We start from the raw sequence: 24,635 nt of genomic DNA, 5'->3' as shown, positions 1-24,635 counted from the left end.
CTGGGTGCACCAGGGTGCCAGAGCAGTGTCCTGGGTGCACCAGGGTGCCAGAGCAGTGTCCTGGGTGCTCCTGGGTGCCAGAGCAGTGTCCTGGGTGCACCAGGGTGCTCCTGGGTGCCAGAGCAGTGTCCTAGGTGCTCCTGGGTGCTCCTGGGTGCCAGAGCAGTGTCCTGGGTGCACCAGGGTGCTCCTGGGTGCCAGAGCAGTGTCCTGGGTGCACCAGGGTGCTCCTGGGTGCCAGAGCAGTGTCCTAGGTGCTCCTGGGTGCTCCTGGGTGCCAGAGCAGTGTCCTGGGTGCCAGAGCAGTGTCCTGGGTGCTCCTGGGTGCCAGAGCAGTGTCCTGGGTGCTCCTGGGTGCCAGAGCAGTGTCCTGGGTGCACCAGGGTGCTCCTGGGTGCCAGAGCAGTGTCCTGGGTGCTCCTGGGTGCCAGAGCAGTGTCCTGGGTGCTCCTGGGTGCCAGAGCAGTGTCCTGGGTGCTCCTGGGTGCCAGAGCAGTGTCCTGGGTGCACCAGGGTGCTCCTGGGTGCCAGAGCAGTGTCCTGGGTGCTCCTGGGTGCCAGAGCAGTGTCCTGGGTGCACCAGGGTGCCAGAGCAGTGTCCTGGGTGCACCAGGGTGCTCCTGGGTGCCAGAGCAGTGTCCTGGGTGCCAGAGCAGTGTCCTGGGTGCTCCTGGGTGCTCCTTTTGCTTGGGACATTTTAAATGCTCCTGGAACTTGAATGCAGCTGGCAGGAGTTGCCTCTGTGTTTGCTGTGGGGGATGCAGTGACTGGCAGAGGCTTTTGCTTGTGCAGGAATGACCAGACCTTCCCTTGCTCCTGTCGTGTCAGGTTCTGCCTAATGGGTGTTAGTTTTTACTCTCCTTTTCAGGTACCTTTGCTGAGAGGTGGCAGAGCAGCCTCAGGACACCACCATGATGGAGGATCACGCACCTGGCCAGGAAAAACACTTCTCATCAGGTGAGCACATCCAGGACCTGGTGAAGGACCTGCCTGGGCCACTGCTGGGCTAAGGAGGGACAGGGAGAGCAGCGTGGTGGTGTGAGGGGTCCTTGGAAGGACACTGAGGGTCACCTGGCTGCAGCCAGGGCACCACGGGGAGCTCACAAGATGCTCCAATGTGCAATCATTGCAAAATGCTGCTCGTGGATCTCATTGTCCGTGGAGCAGAATAACCCCAGACTAGGGGGGATCCCCCTGCTGCAGCTTGGCAAGTGTGTGTTTGTGTTTGCTCAGGAAGCACAGCACTGTTTTATTTGGGGTCACAGCTCGAGGATGCTGCTTGCTGCCTGCTTTCCTCACCTGCACAGGGACTGGGGACAGCTGAGCAGAGAGCTCTGGGAGTGGGGGCCATGCTGGAGTCTTCCTCACCATATTTCAGACCTGCATTTCTTCAGAAGCTTTTCCTTTCTCATTCCACCGTGCTCCACAGCTGAGCTTGGAAACCCACACTGCCAGCAAACCTGGTGGGACTCACTCCTGGCTATGCTCCATATAAACATCATCTTAATTTCCTTTTCTTGGGGTGCTTTGGACACCTCTTTGGCCAGATAAATGGATGGCCTCTGTCCTGGAGAGGATCCACAGCCTCCATTCATCCTGGCCCTGCAGCATTGAGGTCCAGCAGCTCCTCTCAGCTCCTTTCACACATCACAGGCTCCCAGGGATTTCGCTTCTTCTTTTCCAAATCACTTTTTCCAGCTCTCATTATTTGATTTGCCCGCACCTTTGCTGAGGGGAGACTTGTGCCTCTTGCCCTGCTCTTCCAGAAGACTTTTGCCACCGTTTCTTGGCACAGAATGTTGTCCTGCTCCAGCCCCACCACAACCATGGGCTGGTTTGCAGTCCTGGGAGTGCTCAGCCTGCTCTGGGAGGGAGAGGACAATAGAAGCTGCACATCTTTCCTCCTTTACCTTGCTGAGATCTCCTTGCCTGCTTGTGCCATGCTTTGCTGTTTCTGCCTGCCCAGTTCACTGGGCTTTTCTTTTGCTGGTGGTGGGTTTCCCTGTGTTCCTTTTGGTGGTCACCCCGGTGCTTTTGGTTGGCATTTTCACGCTTTGCTCGCTTTCAGTTCAGGTGGTTTTTGCTCTCCAGCTGCAGCTTCTTGCAGCTGTGGATCTGGGCAGTGAGAGTTGGTAACCCCCAGGCCCCAGGGTCATAGCCAAGGACTTGTTGTAAGTATTTGAATGTTTTCCAGGCTATCCCCTTCAGATACCAGTCGATGATGGATCGGATGAGCCTGTTTCTGAAACCTCTGACGCTAAGAGCACCCCAACTACGGAAGGTGGGAGCTCTTTGACTTTCTGCTTTGGAACCATGGTGGATGGGGTCGTGGTCAACCTCACCACAGAGTCCCCGTGCCGTGTCCTGGTGGGGTTTCTCAGGAGGAGAAACCTCTTTGTTGGTCTCATCGCTCGTGGTGTTGGCTGTGCTGCAGAATGAGGTGCAGAGTGGGCTGGAAAGCAAGAGAGGTGAATTGTTCCTTACAGCTCAGGAAGTTGCTTGTGGTTTGTTTCCTGCAGACTTTGCAGGGGCTCTGCAAGGTCCTGGCAGTGCAGCCAGGAGCAGCCCTGTGTTGAGTGACACAGGTTTGTGTCACTGTGCTCCCCAGGTCCTGAATGCCTCGTGGGTAGAAAGGCTCTAATTCCAGAGTGGTCTAGAGACTTGTTCACTGTTGGAATTACCTTCACTTTTTGCTGCTTAAATCTCAAGAATCTGCCTTTGGAGACGTGAGGTAGAGGCTTTAGCTGGCAAAACTGTTCTGGAAGGAAGGAAGGCTGGGCAGAGGTGCTGAGCAGTGCCAGCTCTGTCCCACTGAGTGATTTTTGGGAAAGTGCCCCAAGAAATCAGGACATAGAACCTGTCTGGTGCAGGAGGGGACATTATCCTGCTTTCCAGCTGGAGTGGGACTGTCAGGATGGGCAGCCAGCCCTGTGGCAGGTGGAGCTGGGTGTCCCTCTGTCCCAGAGCAGCCACACTGGGGTGTTTTGTGTTTCTGTCCTGCTCCAGCCCAGCCGTGTCTCCACGCAGGATTGCTGTGCACCAGGGGCTGCTTTTAGTGGTGGATTTTTGGACAAAAAGGCAAAGCCTTCAGAAGCTTAGGGAGCACGTTGTGGCACGCTGTGTGCCAGGGGACAGCTGGTGGTGTCCCTGTGGCTCTGGCTTTGCCGTGTCATGCTTGTTCCCTCCACCAGCTCCTCTGGCTCGAGGGGGAGCCGAGTGCTTCTCTGAGCAGAAAGTTCTTCAGGCACATCCTGGCCTCCAGAGGGCTTTGCCTCTCAGCAGCTGTGTGAAAGCTGTGTTGTTTTTCAGATGCCACAGCACCTTTAGTGGAGGAAGGAGACCACGAGGATCAGGGTGGTGTGGAACAGCACGGGGAGATCCCAGAAGGAACCACAGGTGAGGGACACCAAGGTGCAGCTTCATCTCTTGCTGCAGACAGAGCAGAGAGCTGGTGCTGTGAGACAACACCACGAAACCTCTCACAGGGACACTGCTCCCAGTGCTGCTTCCTTCTTCTGCAGATAATTCCTCACTCAGAGCTGTCCTCTTGCCTTCCCCATCCTGGGGGGAGCTCACAGCCTTTTCTTCTCTCTTTCTCTGCTCCACATCTGACAATCCTTCTGTCTGGTGTCTCTGGGGGGGCTTTGGCTCCCACCTCCAGGCTCCTACCTGGTTGTTCCTGTGCCAGCAGCCCCTGGGTGCCTGTCCTGCAGCTCTTGGGCTCTGCCCAGCCCCGCGGGTGTCTTTGGAGTGGCAGGTGAAAACCAGGCCACTGCAGCAGTGCTTTTAGGGATAATGCAGAGGAAGTGAAGTGACTAATTCAGCCTGAATGCCCTGTGGGCACTCACTGCACCTGGGCCTGGTTTTCCAGGGAAGGATGGGGCCTTTCAGAGGCAGAGCAGGGAGTGACTGTGGCAGTGCTGTGTGTGGGAGAGCAGGATCTGGGAGGGCAGGTCTGTGAGTGGAAAATGAGGACGTGCCCCCTGTGCCATAGCCAGTGGCTTTCCCTGGAAGCATCAGGCAGGACCTGAAAAAGAAAAGCAGGGGGTAGAAAAGGGCTTCTGCCAGTGCCAAGCACTGAAACAAACTCACAGCAGTGAAATTTCTGAGCTGCTGGCAAGGCCTGGGCTGAAACACAGAGGCTCTGGTGCAAGATCTGACTCTCCCAGGGAGCCAGTGTATCCTGAACTGCTTGGAAAAAGTGGAGAAAACAGAAGAAGTCCTAGTTTGACTGCAGAGCTGTGGCATACCAATATAATTGTTTAGGCTAGCTTGAAAGTAGTCATAGAATAAACAGAAAAAAATGCTGGTGGAGACAAACCATCATCACTGTGAAGAAAACCACGAGTCTCTGATGTACCTGTAGTCCTGAGGTTCAGGGTTTCTCCAGCTTTGGATCAGGCTTGGAATGACTGGTCTCACCCAGCCTTGGCAGGGTTCATAGGCTGGTCACAGACACCACCAAGGTGAGCTCAGGTAAGAGACATTCATGGAGTGCTGCTGGCCATGGAAAGGCCAGGTGGGGGTGGAAGAGGATATGCATCCACAAGTTTCCTTGCTCCTCAACAGCCTGTTTTCTGCCTGGAAGAGCTTGTACTGAGCTGCCATTCAGGATGTGGAAGCTGGTGAAACCCTGCTCTGGTCTGTGGAGCAGGGGCTGAACAGATCCACCCAGATCCATCATCGCTGTGGGGAGATTTCCTTGCTGATGATACAGCAGAGATCCTGCTCATTCTGCTGGGCAGCCTCAGCAGGGAGGCAGATTCATTCTCCAGGCACGTGCTTCAACTTAACTCTTCTTTTGATCATGTTTTTCCCCTTCTTTCTCCGACCTGGGAGCAGCTGAAGAGGCGGGCGTGGGAGCCACTCCCAACCTGGAGGACCACGCTGCAGGAGATGCCACTCAAGGTGGGTCAGTTTTCTGTCACTGGGACCAGTCATTGCTGCCCACGTGTGCAACTGGTTGGTGGTGGCTTGGGAATTTTGTTCTGTCAGGAAATGCTCTGCCCTGCTCAGCAGCTGTGCAGTTCTCCCTGTTCCTGGCAGGGCAGGGCCATCCACACTTGGGATGTTCCAACATACTCATTTCAGGGAGCTGCAGCTCCTCACCCACCAGATTTCCCTCTCAGATGGCCAAAGTCAAGGTGCTTGTTTGTCCAGCTGCCAAACCAGGGTGTTCTCCAGGCTGGAAAAGCTGATGGACAGAGCTGGGATGTGCTGGGGCCAGAGGAGCTGCTCAGATTGAGCAGAGGCAGGGCAGGCCCTGTGCTCACACATGAAACCAGCAAATTGTCTAATTAGTGTGACTTTCTAAAGTAAAACAGGACTGGAATCTACTCACTCATACCCTGACTTCAACATTGAGGGATTTTTCTCCTCATCCCAGTCTTGGGGAGTGTGAGTGAGGAAGGCAGTGGGGAGTGAGTGTTCTCACAGCATTCATTATCTGCTTAGATGGGCTGAAAATTATCCAGGGACCATTTACCTACCTGGAAAGTTCCTCTTGACTCTCCTCAGTTCAGACTTGATGGAAAATTGGTTTTCCCAAAGCCCCCAGTGCTGGTTTGATTCCATGGGGCAGACTTTGGGGCTGAGGCTCCCTGTGGTGTTTCTGTCCTGCACACCACAGCACTAATTTATTGTCCTGCTTAAAATCTTAGTCAAAAGCCATTTTGCTGTGCAGTGAACATAACAAATCCCTCCAGTTGAGCAGTGTCTTTCCTCTTTGTGGCTCCATTAGTGCCTTTAGACATCCATGTCTCTTACAGAAGTAAAAAGGCTTTGCCTTCTCAGCTCAGGGCAGAATTCAGGTTGTTGTTGCTTTCCACAGAGAGATGAGCACAGTTCTGGGCACTCTGCTCCCTGCAATTAGAATAAAACCTTTATTTGCCTGGCCAATGGTTTTTGGACTGTCAGCTCTTCTAAATGTGAAATTGTGGCTCCATTATAAGAAAGAAATCAGGATTGTTGGTGGAGGGGGTTGAAGTTCTCTCTTCTCTCTGCCCTGGTTGGGTGCTGTTTCTCACCAGGTTTTTACCAAGCCCTTTCTGCCTTGTCCTGGGATCTTCCAGCTGTCACATGCCAGGTCTTGGTGTGGTTGTTTCACTTAACTGTGATATTCTCTTTAAATGGACAGGACACTGATGAAAGACCAGTCTTCATCTTTTCTTGTTTTAGTCTTGTTTGTTAATCTGCCAAAGCCACAGCTGTGGTCTCAGGGCTCTGACTGAGGCTCTTTACCTGCTCAGTGCTCAAAGAGACCAAGGAGTCCTTGAAGCTGAACCAGCTCATAATACAGGAGGCACATTCTGGCAGGGCTGGTGACTCCAGAGCAATGAACACAGGTGAATTCTCCATTGCTCAGGGCATCTTTCCTTCAGCTGGAGGGATTTCCAACAGAAGAGCTCCAGCTCAATTGGAAGAGCTGGCTTCATGCAGTAGTTGTTGGGTGGGATTGTAAAGGTCTGTGATGTGCACAGAGCACTGACAGAACAGAATCCCCTCTTCCACACACACACACACCAAAAAAGAAAAGAGAATCAGACAAATCTTTTGCCTCTGTGGCCTCAGGTTCTGGGGTTCAAATGTCACCCAGCCTGAATGATGGCAGAGCAGCAGTACTGGAGCTCTCAGGGGTCCCAAAGTGCTGTGGCCCTGTGGCTACAGCCACGTTCTTCTGCACAGTCCTTTCCCTGCTCTGGCATGGCAGGGGAGTGCCCTTCCCAAGCTCCTGGGCAGTGGGAATGATCAAAGGGCAAAGCAGAGGTGGTTTGAGCTCTGAAGCCAGCGCTGTGTGTGCCTGAGCTTCTCCCCAGGGGAGGGAAGGCAGGCAGGGGTTCCGGGGGCTCAGGAAGGAGGACAGAGCTCTGGCCCTTGCTCAGGCAAGAAGAGGTGGGCACTGACCAGCAATCTGATGGTCCAGTGGTGGTGTTGGGGAAAATGGGAATGTTCCTGGCTTCTGGAAACCTCTGCAGCTAAACCAGCTCAAGGAGTGCAGGGTGAACCCAGCCACCTCCGAGCCGGGTCCAGGCAGGAATCTGAGCTCAGCTGCTGTTCCTGATTCCCGTGGGGATCAGAATTCTCTAAAGGCAAAAGCCATTCTAGGAGCCAGCTGTCTGTTCAGTGGGGTGGGGTGGGACTTGCTTTTATCCTTGGTTGCCAGTAGAAATGCTGAATCTCTCCCGTTCCGTGATGTTTGACATGCCTGTGCTAATTTCTTGCCCATGCTTCACACCCCACGTCTTCAACTCCAGGCGAGCCGAGCTCTGCAAAGCTCCAGCCTGGCCCTCAGGAGCGTGTGGGGGAGGCAGTGAAAGGTGCCAGCCAGCCCCCAGAGCAGGGGCTGGGGCCTCAGCAGCCACCTGTGCCCCGTGAAGCCAAGGCTCCAGCAGCAGCTCCCACCAGGATCGAGGTCACCATCCCAATCCCCCTGGACATGTACCAAGGCTCCGGAGGCGGCCAGGAGCCGTGGGACCTGGCAGGCAGAGAAAGCAGCAGTGCAGAGCCAGAGCTGGGCCTGGCAGGAGCAGGAGGAGGCACAGGTGACCACAAAGATGGACCATCATCTCCTTTGTGTGCCAGAGCCACGGTCAAGGAAGGTTCTGGTGGACGGGAGAGGGACGAGGACCGGGATGTTGATGAAACTCCTGGGCGGGGTTTGCCTCCCCTCGTGGATCAGCGTGTTTCTCTGGGATCTGAAAAGGGCTCGTGTCCAGCAGCTGCCCAGGAGACTCGTGAAGAATCTGATGGAGAAAACAAGTCCAGAGGTGTTCTCAGAGACACCCCAGGAGAGGCACTTCTGGTTGAAGCTGAGTCACCTAAAGCAGGAGAGGACCAAGAGGAGAAGCGAGAGCTGCTGGGGGGAGAAGGAGCTGCAGACACCCCCCTGTCAGAGCCTTCTGGAAGTGTCTCCCAAAAACCTGAGGAGGGAGAAGACTCTGGGCCCGTGCTAGAAACAGCCAAACTCCCTGCTGAGGTAGAAGATGGTGTGAAGGATGAAGGTGCTGCTTTGGGAGAGGCTGTGCCAGCCTCGGGGGGCCGCCGGCCGCCCAGGAGGAAGCCAGGTGGGCTGGCTGCAGACAAGGCCAGTCGTGTCCCTCTGCTCAAAGGTGTGTGCTCCAGCACTGCAGCTTGCTGCCACCTGGGCTCCTGCTGCTTGGAGCTGGCCTGGAGCGTGCTGTGACTGATCCAGAGCGCTGCTGCTCCCTCCCTGCCCCTCCCTCTTCACTCAATCCTGGGCTGGATTGACAGACCCTTGTGCTGTGGTTCTGCCTGCCTTGCATGGTGCTGGCGTGTCCCTAATCATGCTTTTTTTCACCTGTTTTTGTTTTGATTCCCTTGGATCTGTTGGGTGGGTGCCTTAACTCCCACCTGAGAAGAGGAGGACCTGGACGAGGCTCTGGCCTGGTGGAGTGGGGCTCACCTGGCGTGTGCAGCTTGTTCCAGCAGGACACGTGCCATCTGGTTTGCATGTCTGCTCCAATAACTCTTGGAATTGGCTTTCCTAAACAGGAGGGAGGAGGAAAACAAGGCAAGGATGGCAGGTCTAACCATGGAAAAGCTCCCACGCTGATCCTGTTTCTTGTACTTTCCCCTTAAAAATCTGCTGCTGACTGCTGCTGGAGGCAGGGGCTGCAGCCAGCAGGGCCTTTCCCCACTGCCAGGCATGTCCATTGCTCTTCCAAAGCATCCTGCTGCCATCCCAGCTCTGGATGGGGTGTCCCTGGGTGTGCCAGCACATTGCTGGCTCTGGGGCTCAGCAAAAGCTGGAGGCATCTCAGCAGTGTGTGGGGCTGGGAGGGCAGCCTTGGGTAAAGCTTTGAGTTCACCACTACATGCTCGAGCATCCCTTGGGCCTTTCCTCTGTGTTTTCCACCTCTCCTGGGTTCAGGAATGTCCCAGCTCAGTGGCCAAAGGCAGCTGGTGCTGTGAGCTGTGGTGAGGAGCCAGGGCAGCAGGACACGTGCTGGTGTCTCACCGTGTGGGACCTCAGCTCTGGCTCTCCAGGGCAGGTCCTGGGGGAAGCTCTGCCTTTTCCCCCAGCTCCACATTCCACAGGCTGGCTTGGCTGCTCCCATGAGCCTGGGAATGCTGCTGGGCTTGGGGCTCTGCTGTGGGGCTCGGGCAGAAATTGTGGATGGAGCTTTTTGCCCTGCAGCCAAAGCTCAGAACATTTCTCCTTGTTCCCTGTGGGATCAGCTGCAGGCAGCTTCCCTCCTGTGCTGCAGGGCACTGGCATGGCTTGCACTGGAGCCTGGAACCACAGCAGGCTGGGGAGGCACTGCCCAGAGCCAGCCAGCTTCTGATCCAGTGGGAGAAGTTCAATGATTTAGTGGTTTTCCCCTTCAAAGACAGAGATGCTCGGTGGTGTTTGGCTCCAGCCTTGCTCCAGTTCAGCTGAATTTGGGAGGGGTCAGGGCTGGATTGACAGCATTGTCCATGTCCTCAGGGAAGGGCTGATCCCCCAGGACGGGTTTCCCAGCACTGGGGAGAATATCAGCAGCTTCTCCTCCCAGTTAGCTGAAGATGGGGGGAAAGGGCTTTGTTATGAGTGCCTTGGAGTACAAACTTTATCTCCTCCCCATTTCTGATCTCCTCATTAGACTGACCCAGGTGGAAGGGGCACCGTGCTGGGGGGCAGAGAGCAGCCTGTCAGGAGAGGTGGGAATTAACAACAGCCAGGGATAAAAGTGCTCTGCCACACCAGCTGAAGAACCCTGGAATGAGATCACAGTGCTGCTGGACTGGGCTTCCTTCAGTTTGGGTCTCTGTTTCTGTAATTGTTAGAGCAAGTGGGTGTTTCAGAGGGCTGAAGGGAACTTTCTGTGCTGAGCTGGATGGATCCTGCAGGAGCTGGGTGGAAATCTGGGCGAAATGCTCCCTCACAAACCTCCCTGGCGTGTCTGGTCCCCAGTGCTGACTAACACAGGCTCATCTGCTGGCACAGAAGGAACGTGGTGTGGAGTGGTGCAAGGATTTCTGCAGGGAGTGGTGGCTTTGTCACATTTCTGAGAGCAGTACTGAGGGACAGGGAACACCCCCAGCCGTGTGTTGCCATCTCTGGAGTTTATGACCAGTCCCAGGAGGTGTAACTGTGTGTTTCCACCTCTCAGGTCGTGTTGACAAGGAAGGGACCGAAGCTGATGAAAAGAAACCCAAGGTAAGCTCAAAACCAAAACCAGGGGTGACACCTGTCCACGTTCCTGGCTCCTCTCCTGCCCTCCTGCCTCTTAGGAAACCTTCCCATTATGTTCCAGTTTTCCATTTGTTTTCAAGAGTGTTTTTATTTTTTCTTCCCTCCCCTGGGTTTGGATGGTGCAATCCATGGGTTCTTTGAGGCTGAGGGAATGATCCAAATCTAAATCAAGCACGTGGCTCATGGGCTTGGGTGGGAGGTTGGAGAAAGCATTTTATCAGCCCAGGACTGAAAAGCAGCAGCTGACCTTGGGGCAGACTCAAAACTGCACTGGGGACGAGCCTGACTGTAAACAAAACATGTAATTAAAACATTAAATTAAATAATTTAAGCCTTGCAGGTCATAGAATATCCTGAGTTGGAAGGGATCCACAGGAATAACCAGACCCAGCTCCTGGCTTGCACAGGACATCCCCCAAAAGAGATGCTGTGTTGTGTTCTGGGTGAGGACCAGAGCTCACAGTGGGTAAATCCCAGAAGCTGAACAATCCCTGTCCCACTGGAAATTTGGAGGAGGTTTAGCTCAGCAGGCCATTATCCTGGGTAGTGCCTGAGTGGGATAATGGACAAGCTGAGGGGAAATGCAGGGGGTGAAGAGTTAAAGATGAGGAATAGAATGATTTTGTAACCCTGAAATTGGTTATTTCTCTGTGTACAGCCCTGGCAGTCCCTACCCCACACCCAGCTCTGTATTGCACCTTCTAATCCTATTTAATGTCTCTGATCCCATTTTATTTCCCTGCCACACTGATTTTCTTTTGGTTTTGTTCCCATTTTATTTCATTTCCACCTCCAAGAAATCCTCACCTTGCCCTGCCAAACCCCCTGGCTCCACTGCCCCCCTCCAGCACGCAGCCCCTCTGAGAGCACCCTGCAGCCCTGGCAGTGCCCCCAGAGCACCCTGCAGCCCTGGCAGTGCCCCCAGAGCACCCTGCAGCCCTGGCAGTGCCCCCAGAGCACCCTGCAGCCCTGCCAGGGTCTCCAGAGCACCCTGCAGCCCTGGCAGTGCCCCCAGAGCACCCTGCAGCCCTGGCAGTGCCTCCAGAGCACCCTGCAGCCCTGCCAGTGCCCCCAGAGCACCCTGCAGCCCTGGCAGTGCCCCCAAAGCACCCTGCAGCCCTGGCAGTGCCCCCAGAGCACCCTGCAGCCCTGGCAGTGCCCCCAGAGCACCCTGCAGCCCTGGCAGTGCCCCCAGAGCACCCTGCAGCCCTGCCAGGGTCTCCAGAGCACCCTGCAGCCCTGGCAGTGCCCCCAAAGCACCCTGCAGCCCTGGCAGTGCCCCCAGAGCACCCTGCAGCCCTGCCAGGGCCTCTGAGAGCACCCTGCAGCCCTGGCAGTGCCCCCGGAGCACCCTGCAGCCCTGGCAGTGCCCCCAGAGCACCCTGCAGCCCTGCTAGTGCCCCCAGAGCACCCTGCAGCCCTGCCAGGGTCTCCAGAGCACCCTGCAGCCCTGGCAGTGCCCCCAGAGCACCCTGCAGCCCTGCCAGGGTCTCCAGAGCACCCTGCAGCCCTGCCAGGGCCTCTGAGAGCACCCTGCAGCCCTGGCAGTGCCCCCAGAGCACCCTGCAGCCCTGGCAGTGCCTCTGAGAGCACCCTGCAGCCCTGGCAGTGCCCCCAGAGCACCCTGCAGCCCTGGCAGTGCCCCCAGAGCACCCTGCAGCCCTGCCAGGGTCTCCAGAGCACCCTGCAGCCCTGCCAGGGCCTCTGAGAGCACCCTGCAGCCCTGGCAGTGCCCCCAGAGCACCCTGCAGCCCTGGCAGTGCCCCCAGAGCACCCTGCAGCCCTGGCAGTGCCTCCAGAGCACCCTGCAGCCCTGGCAGTGCCCCCAGAGCACCCTGCAGCCCTGGCAGTGCCCCCAGAGCACCCTGCAGCCCTGGCAGTGCCCCCAGAGCACCCTGCAGCCCTGGCAGTGCCCCCAAAGCACCCTGCAGCCCTGGCAGTGCCTCCAGAGCACCCTGCAGCCCTGCCAGGGTCTCCAGAGCACCCTGCAGCCCTGGCAGTGCCCCCAGAGCACCCTGCAGCCCTGCCAGGGTCTCCAGAGCACCCTGCAGCCCTGGCAGTGCCCCCAGAGCACCCTGCAGCCCTGGCAGTGCCCCCAGAGCACCCTGCAGCCCTGGCAGTGCCTCTGAGAGCACCCTGCAGCCCTGGCAGTGCCCCCAGAGCACCCTGCAGCCCTGGCAGTGCCCCCAGAGCACCCTGCAGCCCTGGCAGTGCCCCCAAAGCACCCTGCAGCCCTGGCAGTGCCCCCAAAGCACCCTGCAGCCCTGCCAGGGTCTCCAGAGCACCCTGCAGCCCTGGCAGTGCCCCCAGAGCACCCTGCAGCCCTGGCAGTGCCCCCAGAGCACCCTGCAGCCATGCCAGTGCCCCCAGAGCACCCTGCAGCCCTGGCAGTGCCCCCAGAGCACCCTGCAGCCCTGGCAGTGCCCCCAGAGCACCCTGCAGCCCTGGCAGTGCCCCCAGAGCACCCTGCAGCCCTGGCAGTGCCCCCAGAGCACCCTACAGCCCTGGCAGTGCCCCCAGAGCACCCTGCAGCCCTGGCAGTGCCCCCAGAGCACCCTGCAGCCCTGGCAGTGCCCCCAGAGCACCCTGCAGCCCTGGCAGTGCCTCCTCCCAACGAGCCTGCCCTGCCACCCCCCGGCCTGCCAGCCCAGGAATGCAGGAAAGCAGAGTCAAGGTAAGGGACTGGGCTGGGACAGAGGCCAGGGCAGCACCTGAAGGCATTCCTGGCATTCCTGGCTGCTGCAGGTCCTTCCCTGTCCCTGGAGAGGGGGATGTGCTCCCTGCAGCTGCCCTGGTGAAGCCAGGCTTGGCCCTGGGTCTGGTTCTGGAGGACCCAGCACAAAGGGCTCCTTGCTGCAGGTGTGCCCCCATGCCCCTGTCCCTTGGTGCCCTTCCTTGTTTGGCAGCTCTGGCTGTGTTTCACGGGTGAGTTTGAGCTGTGCCAGGGCTGCAGGTGCTGCGTGGGGTTAGGGGGAGCAGCACATCCATGGCTAATCCTGCAGGGTGAACAGAACCTCAGAGCTTTCTCCCTTTGTGGCATTCAGACACATAAACACCCCTGTGGGGACAGCACAGGGAGGGCAGGTCACACAGAACTACAACATCCTGGCATGGTTGGGGTCAGAGATGAGCTTAAATGTCATCCAGTGCCACCCCTGCCATGGCAGGGACACCTGCCACTGTCCCAGGCTGCTCCAGCCCCAGTGTCCAGCCTGGCCCTGGGCACTGCCAGGGATCCTGTGCCAGTCACAGGTGCTGCATTTTACACACATTACAAATATTACATGCATAAACACAGAATTTATATTCTGTACAAAATTTTGGCAGAACAGGGGAAACCAAAGGACGAAATTTCGAGGGCAGAGGTGTGGCTAAGCCAGCTGTGAGGGTGCAGTGCATGGCACAGCTGGAGCCAAGGGAAAGGTCACAGCCTTTCCTGTGCCCTGCCTGAGGACTGGGGGCACGAGGTGTGAACAGGCACATTCCAGGTGTGGGGAATCCCAGGGAAAAGTGGGAGGGGTGCCAGCCTGTCCCTGGCTCTCTGACCAGAGGGGGGGCATTCTGTCCCTGGCTCTGACCAGAGGGGTGGCAGCCTGTCCCTTGCTCTTTGAGGGGTGGCAGCCTGTCCCTGACTCTGATCCCAGGGCTGGCAGCCTGTCCCCAGCTCTCTGATCCCCGGGGTGGCATTCTGTCCCTGACTGATTGAGGGGTGGCAGCCTGTCCCCAGCTGTCTGACCAGAGGGGTGGCAGCCTGTCCCCAGCTCTCTGACCAGAGGGGTGGCAGCCTGTCCCTGACTCTGCTCCCAGGGCTGGCAGCCTGTCCCCAGCTCTCTGATCGCAGGGGTGGCATTCTGTCCCTGACTGACTGAGGGCTGGCAGCCTGTCCCTGACTCTCTGAGGGGTGCCAGCCTGTCCCTGACTTTCTGAGGGGTGCCAGCCTGTCCCTGACTCTCTGCTCCCAGGGCTGGCAGCCTGTCCCCAGCTCTCTGATGGGTGGCAGCCTGTCCCTGGCTCTCTGGTCCTAGGGCTGCCAGCCTGTCCCCAGCTCTCTGACCAGAGGGGTGGCAGCATGTCCCTGACTGATTGAGGGGTGGCATTCTGTCCCTGCCTCTGACCAGAGGGGTGGCAGCCTGTCCCTGTCTCTTTGAGGGGTGGCAGCCTGTCCCTGGCTCTCTGAGGGCTGCCAGCCTGTCCCCAGCTCTCTGACCAGAGGGGTGGCAGCCTGTCCCTGACTGATTGAGGGGTGGCATTCTGTCCCTGCCTCTGACCAGAGGGGTGGCAGCCTGTCCCTGGCTCTCTGAGGGCTGCCAGCCTGTCCCCAGCTCTCTGACCAGAGGGGTGGCAGCCTGTCCCTGACTCTCTGAGGGGTGGCAGCCTGTCCCTGGCTCTCTGAGGGCTGCCAGCCTGTCCCCAGCTCTCTGACCAGAGGGCTGGCATCCTGTCCCTGACATCCCTGCGTGTCCCCAGGGCCCGGAGGCGCGGGGTGGCTCCAAGACGGGCTCGGCGCGCGCGGGGCAGGCGCAGAGGAACTCCACCAACGCCACCCGCATCCCGGCCAAGACCCCCACGGCCCCCAAGACCCCTCCCAGCTCCGGTAGGTGACGGTGGCAGCAGCGTGTGCTGGTGGCTGGGTGGTGCTGCTGGGCAGTGCCAGGGGTTCATGACCAAACCCAGCCCTCTCCTGGGACTCCGAGTCCTTCCAGGTGCTGCTCAGTGCCTGTGTTCCTGCTGTCTCCAGGGTGTAGGAGAGGCCAGTTGCTTTATCCTGTGGGATTTCCTCAAATTTGGAAGGTTTAGGCAGCTCCATTTTTTTTAATCCAGCTGCTCGTTTTCTCTCTGATGATATTCACAAAGAGCAGGGGCAAGAGGATCAATTCTTCGATTACAGGAGTGGAGATTAGCCCATTATGCTCAGAGAAGAAAACCCCAGAAAGCATCAGGCATTGTGAATTTCCATTAAAATGGTGCATTTCACTGGATGTATACATATATTTCATACTTAACCAGAGCTGCATAAAACCTTAAATCAATTAATTTTCCAGCTTTATTATGTTTAAGCATCTTTCTCATTCACTAAACAGGCAGAAAGGAGCAGAAAAAGCCACCTCCTGCAGCAGCAAAGACTGAGAAAGGTGATGTTTAAGGGTCTTCTTTTCTTCTTTCGTTTCCTTTTCAAACTGGGGACAGTGCTAAGCTGCTCAGCGATCAGCCTTAGTTAATTACAGGAAATAATTTCGTGAAAGCGCTTCCAAATTTCCAATAGAAAAGCGGTTCTGAGTGTCTTTTGTCTGTAATTCGCCGTGCCACGCTCGGGTGGGGATGATCCAGGCAATGGAGACCATCTTCCTTCTGGGATGTTAGGAAATTACCTTCAAATTGCAGTTTTTCCTTCAAAATGGAGTAGAAGAAAGTGCAGCCAGCAGCCTCCCCCTGCCCTGGGCTGTTGGGTGGGCTCTGGGACGAGGCAGAGCAGCCCCCGGGGGCAGCAGGGGAGGGCTCCTGACCCGGGGCTGTGCTGTGTGCAAACTGCAGGTGAGCAGCCCAAGTCTGGAGACAGAAGCGGTTACAGCAGTCCCGGCTCCCCCGGGACTCCAGGCAGCCGTTCCCGCACCCCCTCTCTGCCCACCCCACCAGCCAGGGAGCCCAAGAAGGTGGCAGTGGTTCGCACCCCCCCGAAATCTCCCGCCTCCGCCAAGACCCGCGTGCAGCCGGCGGCCGCGCCCATGCCCGACCTGAAGAACGTCAAGTCCAAAATCGGCTCCACCGATAACCTGAAGCACCAGCCCGGAGGTGGCAAGGTAAACACGGGCTCTGCTCCTGGCTGGGGAGGGGGACAGCGTGTGCTCCGGGCTGGCAGGGCCTCCCTGGAGCTGCGCTGGGCACGGGGCAGGGCTGCGGCCTGGAGTTCCTGGGCACTGGGGCAGGGCTCCGGCCTGGTTCTGCTTCACCTGGAAGGTTTGGGCTGGGATGCTGGCCTGGAGTTCCTGGGCACTGGGGCAGGGCTCTGGCCTGGCTCTGCTTCACCTGGAAGGTTTGGGCAGGGATGCTGGCCTGGAATTCCTGGGCATGGGGCAGGGCTCTGGCCTGGTTCTGCTTCACCTGGAAGGTTTGGGCAGGGATGCTGGCCTGGAGTTCCTGGGCACGGGGCAGGGCTCCAGCCTGGAGTTCCTGGGCACTGGGCAGGGCTCTGGCCTGGTTCTGCTTCACCTGGAAGGTTTGGGCTGGGGTGCTGGCCTGGAGTTCGTGGGCACGGGGCAGGGCTCCGGCCTGGTTCTGCTTCACTGGGAAGGTTTGGGCTGGGATGCTGGCCTGGAGTTCCTGGGCACGGGGCAGGGCTCTGGCCTGGCTCTGCTTCCCCTGGAAGGTTTGGGCAGGGATGCTGGCCTGGAGTTCCTGGGCACAGGGCAGGGATGCTGGCCTGGTTCTGCTTCCCCTGGAAGGTTTGGGCAGGGATGCTGGCCTGGAGTTCCTGGGCACTGGGCAGGGCTCTGGCCTGGTTCTGCTTCCCCTGGAAGGTTTGGGCTGGGATGCTGGCCTGGAGTTCTTGGGCACGGGGCAGGGCTCCGGCCTGGTTCTGCTTCACCGGGAAGGTTTGGGCAGGGATGCTGGCCTGGAGTTCCTGGGCACGGGGCAGGGCTCCGGCCTGGAGTTCCTGGGCACGGGGCAGGGCTCTGGTCTGGTTCTGCTTCACCTGGAAGGTTTGGGCTGGGATGCTGGCCTGGAGTTCCTGGGCACGGGGCAGGGCTCCGGCCTGGAGTTCCTGGGCATGGGGCAGGGCTCTGGCCTGGCTCTGCTTCACCTGGAAGGTTTGGGCTGGGATGCTGGCCTGGAGTTCTTGGGCACGGGGCAGGGCTCCGGCCTGGTTCTGCTTCACCGGGAAGGTTTGGGCTGGGATGCTGGCCTGGAGTTCCGTGCCTGGCTTAGTGCAGCTCAGCTGTGCCATGGAGAGCTTGTGGGGAGGGTCCCGTGGGGGAAGGACCTTCCCTGGTGGTGCCCAGGCAGGGACAGAGGCTGTGGGCTGAGGAGTGGCAGGGTCAGGGCTGTGTTTGTGAATCCACCCTGTGCCTGGAGCAGTCCTTCCAGCGCTGCAGCAGAGGACAGCAAGGTCTGTCTCCTCCTCCCGGGGGTCTCAGGCTTGGAGCCCACGCTGGCGAGGTTTTGGGTGGTGGTGTGCAGGGTGGCACGGCCAGAACTGGTGGCACTTCTGTCCTTTCAAACACCCTGCACTCCCAGAAAAGCTGTTTCACCAGCCAAGTCACCTCTGGGCTCCAAGTGCTTGGGAGGGAGGGTCTTGGGTTAAATTCTGCAAGCCTGGCAGGGGACACTGCCTGTCCTGGGGTGGCACTGCCTGTCCTGGGGGTGGCACTGCCTGTCTTGGGGTGGCACTGCCTGTCCTGGGGGTGGCACTGCCTGTCCTGGGGTGGCACTGCCTGTCCTAGGGGTGGCACTGCCTGTCCTGGGGGGTGGCACTGTCTGTCCTGGGGGTGGCACTGCCTGTCTTGGGGGGTGGCACTGCCTGTCTTGGGGGTGGCACTGCCTGTCTTGGGGGGTGGCACTGCCTGTCTTGGGGGTGGCACTCCCTGTCCTGGGGTGGCACTGCCTGTCTTGGGGGTGGCACTGCCTGTCCTGGGGTGGCACTGCCTGTCTTGGGGTTGGCACTGCCTGTCTTGGGGGTGGCACTCCCTGTCCTGGGGTGGCACTGCCTGTCTTGGGGGTGGCACTGCCTGTCCTGGGGTGGCACTGCCTGTCCTGGGGTGGCACTGCCTGTCTTGGGGGTGGCACTGCCTGCCCTGGGGTGGCACTGCCTGCCCTGGGGTGGCACTGCCTGGCTGCAGACCTTGCAGAGCCATAACAAACGCTCCCTGAGTGCTGTGCATGACATTTTGTGTGAGCAGGTACCTCGGTGCCTCTGAATGTTCCCCTTTGGCATGGGGGGTGAGGCTTTGGGCTGGCTCCTCTGCATCCTGGGAAGTGGCAGCCTGCTTCTCCGTGGCCTTTCCAGGCATTTTCCACCGTGGCTGGCAATTCATTGGCTTTGTGCCACCATCCAGAGGGGCTCTGGAGCCTGGGCAGGGCTCTTGGTCATGAGACAGCAGCACATGAGCACAGTCTCCTTTTTGGGGGGCTCAGCCCTCCTGCCCACTTAGCACAAGACTTGGGTTTTTCTTCCCACCCCCACAAACCCTGTTCTCCAGGGATTTTAGAAGGAACCTTTGTTTACTGGAAAATAGTTAAATTATTTGCTTGTTCTTTTTTAATCCAGCTTTTAGAAGTTGTTGTTTTTTTTTTTTTCCCTCTCTGCTTCTCTGTTTGTTGTTGTTGCTGAAAGAGTAAGAACAGCTGAATTTGGGACAATTCCTTGCTCTTTGCAGGGGAGAGTGGCTGGATGCTCTGCTGGGGATTCTGTAGACTGCTCCCAGCAGAACAGCTGCAGCTGGAGCAGAAGGGGCTGATCTCAGACATTTGGTTTGAGGCTGCTCAGAAATGGGTTTGGAGCCTGCTCTCTGTGCAGAGCCCCGACCCCCAGGCTGGGCAAGCAAAGGAGCCTGGGGCACTCGCCAGGGGCAGCCAGGCCAGGTCTCTGCCTGTGCTGCTGCATGCTCTGAGCACTGGTGCAGTGGCTGCATCACCCCGGGTGGCTCTGGCACAGCCTGCTCTGGCACAGCCTGCTCTGGCACAGCTGGCTCCTCATTTGGGGCATTAGTTGATGTCAACTCAGAAAATCCTGCTGGAGGCACACGCCAGCCCTGGTGCTTCATGCTGGAGAGGCAGGGCACTGCAGGGAGCTCTCCTGGCAGGAGCAGGCTGGGGCTGGGGTGCTGGCATGGAGGCCAGGTGCCTGCTCAGCTCTGGGGAAGGTGCCACCAGGAGTGCCTGTGCCCAGGGAGGTGACACTGCTGGGGGCTCTGGTGGTGCCTCTCACGGGGCTGTGCTGAGCTCTCACCTGCACTGACACCTGTGGGGGTTGGAAAGCCCCTCCAGGGTGTGTGGGGAAGGAGCAGGGATTGTCTTCACCCTGGGGCTGGCTGGAGGAGCTGCTCAGGTGCCTGAGGTGGCTCCAAGGCAGCTCCTTACACAGCCAGAGGGGAAAACAAGTGGAACCAGCTTTGTGAGCAGAGATCAGCGTGCAGGGAGTGGCTAGCAGTGGTTCCCCTGTGGCCCCAGCCCTTCCCAGCCCAGCTCCCTCCCACCAGGGACTTGTGAGGAATGTGCCACAGCACTGGGGTGGGGCTGCATCCCTGGGATGGGCCCTGGGGCTGCATCCCTGGCCTGGAGCTGCATCCCTGGGATGGGCTCTGGGGCTGCATCCCTGGCCTGGAGCTGCATCCCTGGCCTGGGGCTGCATCCCTGGCAGCATTTCTGCCTTTCTCTTGGCAGCTGTGGAGGGAGTGTGAGCCCTGTGCAGAGCAGAGCTGGGTGTCCTCTCCCAGTGCTGGACACTCAGCTCCTGCTCCCCAGCCTGGCCAGTGGCACCTGTGTGCCCAAGGCCAGGTGAGCCAGGCCCAGGAGGGGGCTGTGGTGCCTGGCACAGAGCTGGAGCTGGGCAGGCATTTTTCTCTCAGCTCCATCCCTCCTCATTCCACTGGCTCTGCAGGAGCTGTCTCTGAGCCCTGCTGGGGTCCCTGAGCCCTGCTGGGGTCCCTAAGCCCTGCTGGGGTCCCTGAGCCTTGCTGGGGTCCCTGAGCCCTGCTGGGGTCCCTGAGCCCTGCTGGGGTCTCTGAGCCCTGCTGGGGTCTCAGCCCTGCTGGGGTCCCTGAGCCCTGCTGGGGTCCCTGAGCCCTGCTGGGGTCCCTGAGCCCTGCTGGGGTCCCTGAGCCCTGCTGGGGTCTCTGAGCCCTGCTGGGGTCTCTGAGCCCTGCTGGGGTCTCAGCCCTGCTGGGGTCCCTGAGCCCTGCTGGGGTCTCTGAGCCCTGCTGGGGTCTCAGCCCTGCTGGGGTCTCTGAGCCCTGCTGGGGTCTCAGCCCTGCTGGGGTCCCTGAGCCCTGCTGGGGTCTCTGAGCCTTGCTGGGGTCTCTGAGCCCTGCTGGGGTCTCAGCCCTGCTGGGGTCTCAGCCCTGCTGGGGTCCCTGAGCCCTGCCGGGGTCCCTGAGCCCTGCCGGGGTCCCTGAGCCCTGCTGGGGTCCCTGAGCCCTGCTGGGGTCTCAGCCCTGCTGGGGTCTCAGCCCTGCTGGGGTCTCTGAGCCCTGCCAGGGTCTCTGAGCCCTGCTGGGGTCCCTGAGCCCTGCTGGGGTCTCTGAGCCCTGCTGGGGTCCCTGAGCCCTGCTGGGGTCTCAGCCCTGCTGGGGTCTCAGCCCTGCTGGGGTCCCTGAGCCCTGCTGGGGTCTCTGAGCCCTGCTGGGGTCTCAGCCCTGCTGGGTTCTCTGAGCCCTGCTGGGGTCTCTGAGCCCTGCTGGGGTCCCTGAGCCCTGCTGGGGGTCTCAGCCCTGCTGGGGTCTCAGCCCTGCTGGGGTCCCTGAGCCCTGCTGGGGTCTCTGAGCCCTGCTGGGTTCTCTGAGCCCTGCTGGGGTCTCTGAGCCCTGCTGGGGTCCCTGAGCCCTGCTGGGGTCCCTGAGCCCTGCTGGGGTCTCAGCCCTGCTGGGGTCTCAGCCCTGCTGGGGTCTCTGAGCCCTGCTGGGGTCTCTGAGCCCTGCTGGGGTCCCTGAGCCCTGCTGGGGTCTCAGCCCTGCTGGGGTCTCAGCCCTGCTGGGGTCTCAGCCCTGCTGGGGTCCCTGAGCCCTGCTGGGGTCTCAGCCCTGTTGGGGTCTCAGCCCTGCTGGGGTCTCAGCCCTGCTGGGGTCTCAGCCCTGCCTCCCAGCGGGTTTGCTGTGCAGCCCAGTGAGTTCCCTGCTGTGTCCAGTGAAGGATCCAGGCTGAGCTGGCTTTTTGGCTGGTGTTTGTGGCCTGGCACCCAGGGCTGCAGCACTCCCCAGGCCTGTCCAGTCTCGAGCTACAACCTGCCCACCTCCACCTTCCCTTTCCAGCCCAGGAACAGACAAATCTGTGCAGCAAGGCAGAGATTTTCCTTTTCCCCGCTGGCACTGGAAGGCAGGTTCCTGGTTTTAGGGCTGTAACACATGGTCAAGCTGCAGATGGTCATGTTGTTTCTCACGCTCTTTTCTGGCTACTAAAGGTGCAGATAATTAATAAGAAGCTGGACTTTAGCAGCGTTCAATCCAAGTGTGGCTCAAAGGATAATATCAAACACATCCCGGGCGGAGGCAGTGTGAGTACCTTCACACTTTGAATGCTCTATCCTAGTGCTGATGATAAATAACTGGCATGTTGTGTACACTGAACTGCCAATGCTATCTGCAGTGACCCTGCCAGCAGATAGCTATTGGTGACGTGCAATGACTCTTTTCTGGCTACCAAAGGTGCAGATAATTAATAAGAAGCTGGACTTTAGCAGCGTTCAATCCAGGTGTGGCTCAAAGGATAATATCAAACACATCCCGGGCGGAGGCAGTGTGAGTACCTTCACACTTTGAATGCTCTAATAATCCTGGTTTTAGTGGCATGTTGTTACACTAATCACCAATGCTATCTGCAGCCACGCTGCTGTCACATAGCCATTGGGGACGTGCTGTCATTTAACCCTTTAACCCAAAAATGAACCCTAACGAGTCCTGGACATGGACAGAACTAACTGCCCCGTGTCCTGTAACCAAACATCCCAGGAACTCCAGGGCTCTGCACTGCCTGGAAGGCTGGAAGCCTCCTGGGCTGTGGGATGGGGCCCCTGGCACAGGGTGATGCAGGAGATGGGTAGGTTTATGAGCAGACCCAGTCCTCATTGCTCAATGTGCTGCTAAATTGGACATGATCCTGCCCAACATGTGAACGTGCCCGTTCCCATCAGGCAAGTATGATCCATGCAAATATTAAATTTCTCCTTGCTAATGAATGTGTCCAGCAGCGCCCACGGGGGCTGAGCCTGAAGTGTTGTTGAGCTAATTGATTTGAGCACTGGCATTTCCAGCTGTTCCCACATAAATACCAGACTCAGCTTTCAGTTACTGTGCCAGAAACCTGGAGAAACTCCACAGAGCTTGGTGGATTTACAGCTGGAGACAGTTTGGGTCCAGGAAAGATGCTGGGCCGAGGAAGGCACAGCCCTGAGACCCCAGACTGTGTCACTGGGGCTTGTGGGGCCTGCTCTCAGATGTTCCCCGTGGATTTTCCTTGATCTCTGTGGATGCCCTCCCTGAGAAACTGAGCCTTGCAGCAGGCTTGGCAGGTGAACACAGGGACACAGCTGGCTTTGCAACCTCTGCCTTCAATTTGGTGTCACTCTGCAGTTACTTCACAGGCCAGAGGAGCTGCTCTGCAGAGCTCAGACCCCTGTGAAGCAGTTCCATGGTCGTTCCTCTTCCTTCCTCTGGGGTCCTGCACTGCCTGGGCTGCCCGGGGTGAGGTGGACCAGGAGCTGGTGCTGGCCACGAATCCCCCGTGCTGTGGCTGGTGATGAGCTGGTCCCTTCCTCCACAGAGCTCCCACCGTGGGCCTTTGCAGCTGCACTGGCTTAAGAATTTCCTGAATGTTCATCTGGGGGCTGTGATTCCTCCCCAGGCCCTGCCAGAGCTGCAAACCCCACGGGCTGTGCCTGGGAGCAGAGCCTGGCAGGGGCAGTGCCAGGCTGTCCTGGGGCTCCTTGGCAGAGGGGCACCAAGAGACCCCAGGGCTTCAGAGGCCTTTGGGAGTTAACCCATGGCAGCAGCCCCTGCCCAGCCATCCCTGCTTCCAGAGGGAGCTGCCACTCCCTGGGGTTGGTGCCTGTGGATGCTCTGAGCAGGGGATGCCTCAGCAGGAGTTGGCCTTGGCGTTGCTGATGCTGAGGGTGGGATCCCCAGGTCTCTGGCACTGCTTTCCCAGGCAAACAACTCTGTTCCCCTTTTCCTTTCGTGCTAAAATGGGGAGGATCCTTCTCTGCTCCCCAGCAGGATGGGAAGGGATGACAGAGTCCTGTCTGTCACAAAGGGACTGGGAATGAGAGCACAAAGTTCCATCAATTGCTGCCTGCTTGTTCTGGAAATGAGAGGACTTTCAGTCCCAGGTCTCAGTGGTGCCTGAATTGCTGAGAGACCCTTCAGGGTCACAGCTGGGATTAGAAAGGCACCAGCTGCCCTTTTTGGGTCTGTTTCCTACTTTCCAACCAAATCCAGCTCCTCTCCTGCCCAAGTGCATTGAACAGGGTTCCTTTCCCTGCGCTGTCCCCACGTCTGTGTCCACCGTGTGCTCCCAGGCCCCGAGGGGTTGCTTTCCTCCCTCTCTGTCTCCTGTCAAACGTGCCTTTTGGTCTGTGTGAGCAGCAGAGACAAGGCAGGTCAGCAGGGCTCTGTGCCTGGGGCTGTTGCTCCTTTTCCTGGCTCCAGGCTGGGCTCAGGCTTGTTTTGGGGCTGTGACAATCACCGAGGGTGTGAGGACTGCAGGATGCACCTTCCTCTGCGGCTTTGGGGTCAGCCCCAGGTGCTGAGATGAGGAGCAGAGGCTGCAGGGGATCCTTGCTGCTGGTCTGGAAGCTGCTGGGAGGAGTCAGCTCCTCTGCACAGCTCCCTTTGGTGCTGGCACATCCTGCTGGGGCTGCTGAGAGCATCGCACTGCCGCGGTGATGGGGGCACCCCGAGAGCAGCAGCTGCTCCCCGGGAAGGCCAGGCTGTCCCCAGAGCCAGCCTGAGGTGTGGTTGGTGCCACTTCTCCTGCACAGCCCCACCAAGCCAGCAGAGCTGACCCTCAGGGGCAGCCGTGGCTGGTGGGAGTCCCCAGCCAGGCTCCAGGGTACCTCGGGGGGTTCTGGGGCTGTTCTGTCCCCCTTGTCTCCTGCTCCTGCCGTAGCTGCCGTGTGTGTGCCTGCTCTGAGGCTCCTCCCTGGTGTGTAGCTGCTGCCCAGCCCTGCAGCCCCGTGCTGTCCCTGTGTCTGTCCCATGTCCCTGGTGTCCGTGCCACGAGCGCTCTGGGGACGGGGGGGGATCCCTGCAAGTGCTGGAGCCCACCTCAGAGACATCGTGGGCAAAGCACAACAAAACAGGGCTTAAATGTCACAAAATGCTGGTGTGGTTCAATACTTGATAATTGCCATTTTAATTTCTATGATGTGAACTCCAGATATTTAGATTTTGCTTTGCTTTTTTTTCATTTTTTTAACCTTTATTTCCATTACAGCATTTTTCAGAAATGCATATTTTGGTCACTCTTTTGAAAGTTCTGTGCACATTGATCATTTCTGTTCTTTCAGTTTTTGTGGACATAAGCTTTATGTTTTACACCAGAAAAGGTATTTATTTTTTACGTTTTCTCTCTGGTATATCTCCTCCTTTTGGATGATGTGTATGCAAATCTTAAATTAATTACCACTCCACTTTCTCTCTCACTCGAGCACTTTAAAATTGCCTCTACTCCCCCCTCTGTGGAGAGGTGATCTCGTGCATGCTGACATGATAAGAGGCTCCTGCACACGGGCATT

General features: G+C 58.5%; 1 protein-coding gene across 12 annotated transcripts in view; it reads left to right on the top strand.

Annotated features, from left to right (window-relative positions):
• The window catches only part of MAPT (microtubule associated protein tau), a 48,781-nt gene that overhangs the window by 18,869 nt on the left and 5,277 nt on the right, over positions 1–24,635 (top strand). For 2 of the 12 annotated variants that reach the window (XM_059869348.1, XM_059869349.1), the window contains exons 2-12: positions 869–957; positions 2,195–2,281; positions 3,310–3,396; positions 4,843–4,908; positions 7,254–8,108; positions 10,113–10,159; positions 14,663–14,789; positions 15,277–15,327; positions 15,728–15,993; positions 21,306–21,398; positions 21,550–21,642. In XM_059869348.1, coding sequence (XP_059725331.1) covers positions 912–957; positions 2,195–2,281; positions 3,310–3,396; positions 4,843–4,908; positions 7,254–8,108; positions 10,113–10,159; positions 14,663–14,789; positions 15,277–15,327; positions 15,728–15,993; positions 21,306–21,398; positions 21,550–21,642 — 1,818 coding nt within the window. In that variant the 5' untranslated portion in view covers positions 869–911. Of the gene's footprint in view, positions 1–868; positions 958–2,194; positions 2,282–3,309; positions 3,397–4,842; positions 4,909–7,253; positions 8,109–10,112; positions 10,160–14,662; positions 14,790–15,276; positions 15,328–15,727; positions 15,994–21,305; positions 21,399–21,549; positions 21,643–24,407; positions 24,447–24,635 lie in introns of all 12 variants that reach the window. The other 10 variants (XR_009489612.1, XM_059869351.1, XM_059869358.1 and 7 more) reach the window with 10 other exon arrangements.

This window comes from Haemorhous mexicanus, chromosome 28 (genome assembly GCF_027477595.1).
Source record: "Haemorhous mexicanus isolate bHaeMex1 chromosome 28, bHaeMex1.pri, whole genome shotgun sequence".
In the NCBI taxonomy this organism is placed as follows: domain Eukaryota; kingdom Metazoa; phylum Chordata; class Aves; order Passeriformes; family Fringillidae; genus Haemorhous; species Haemorhous mexicanus.
This window is presented reverse-complemented; position numbering and strand designations above follow the sequence as displayed.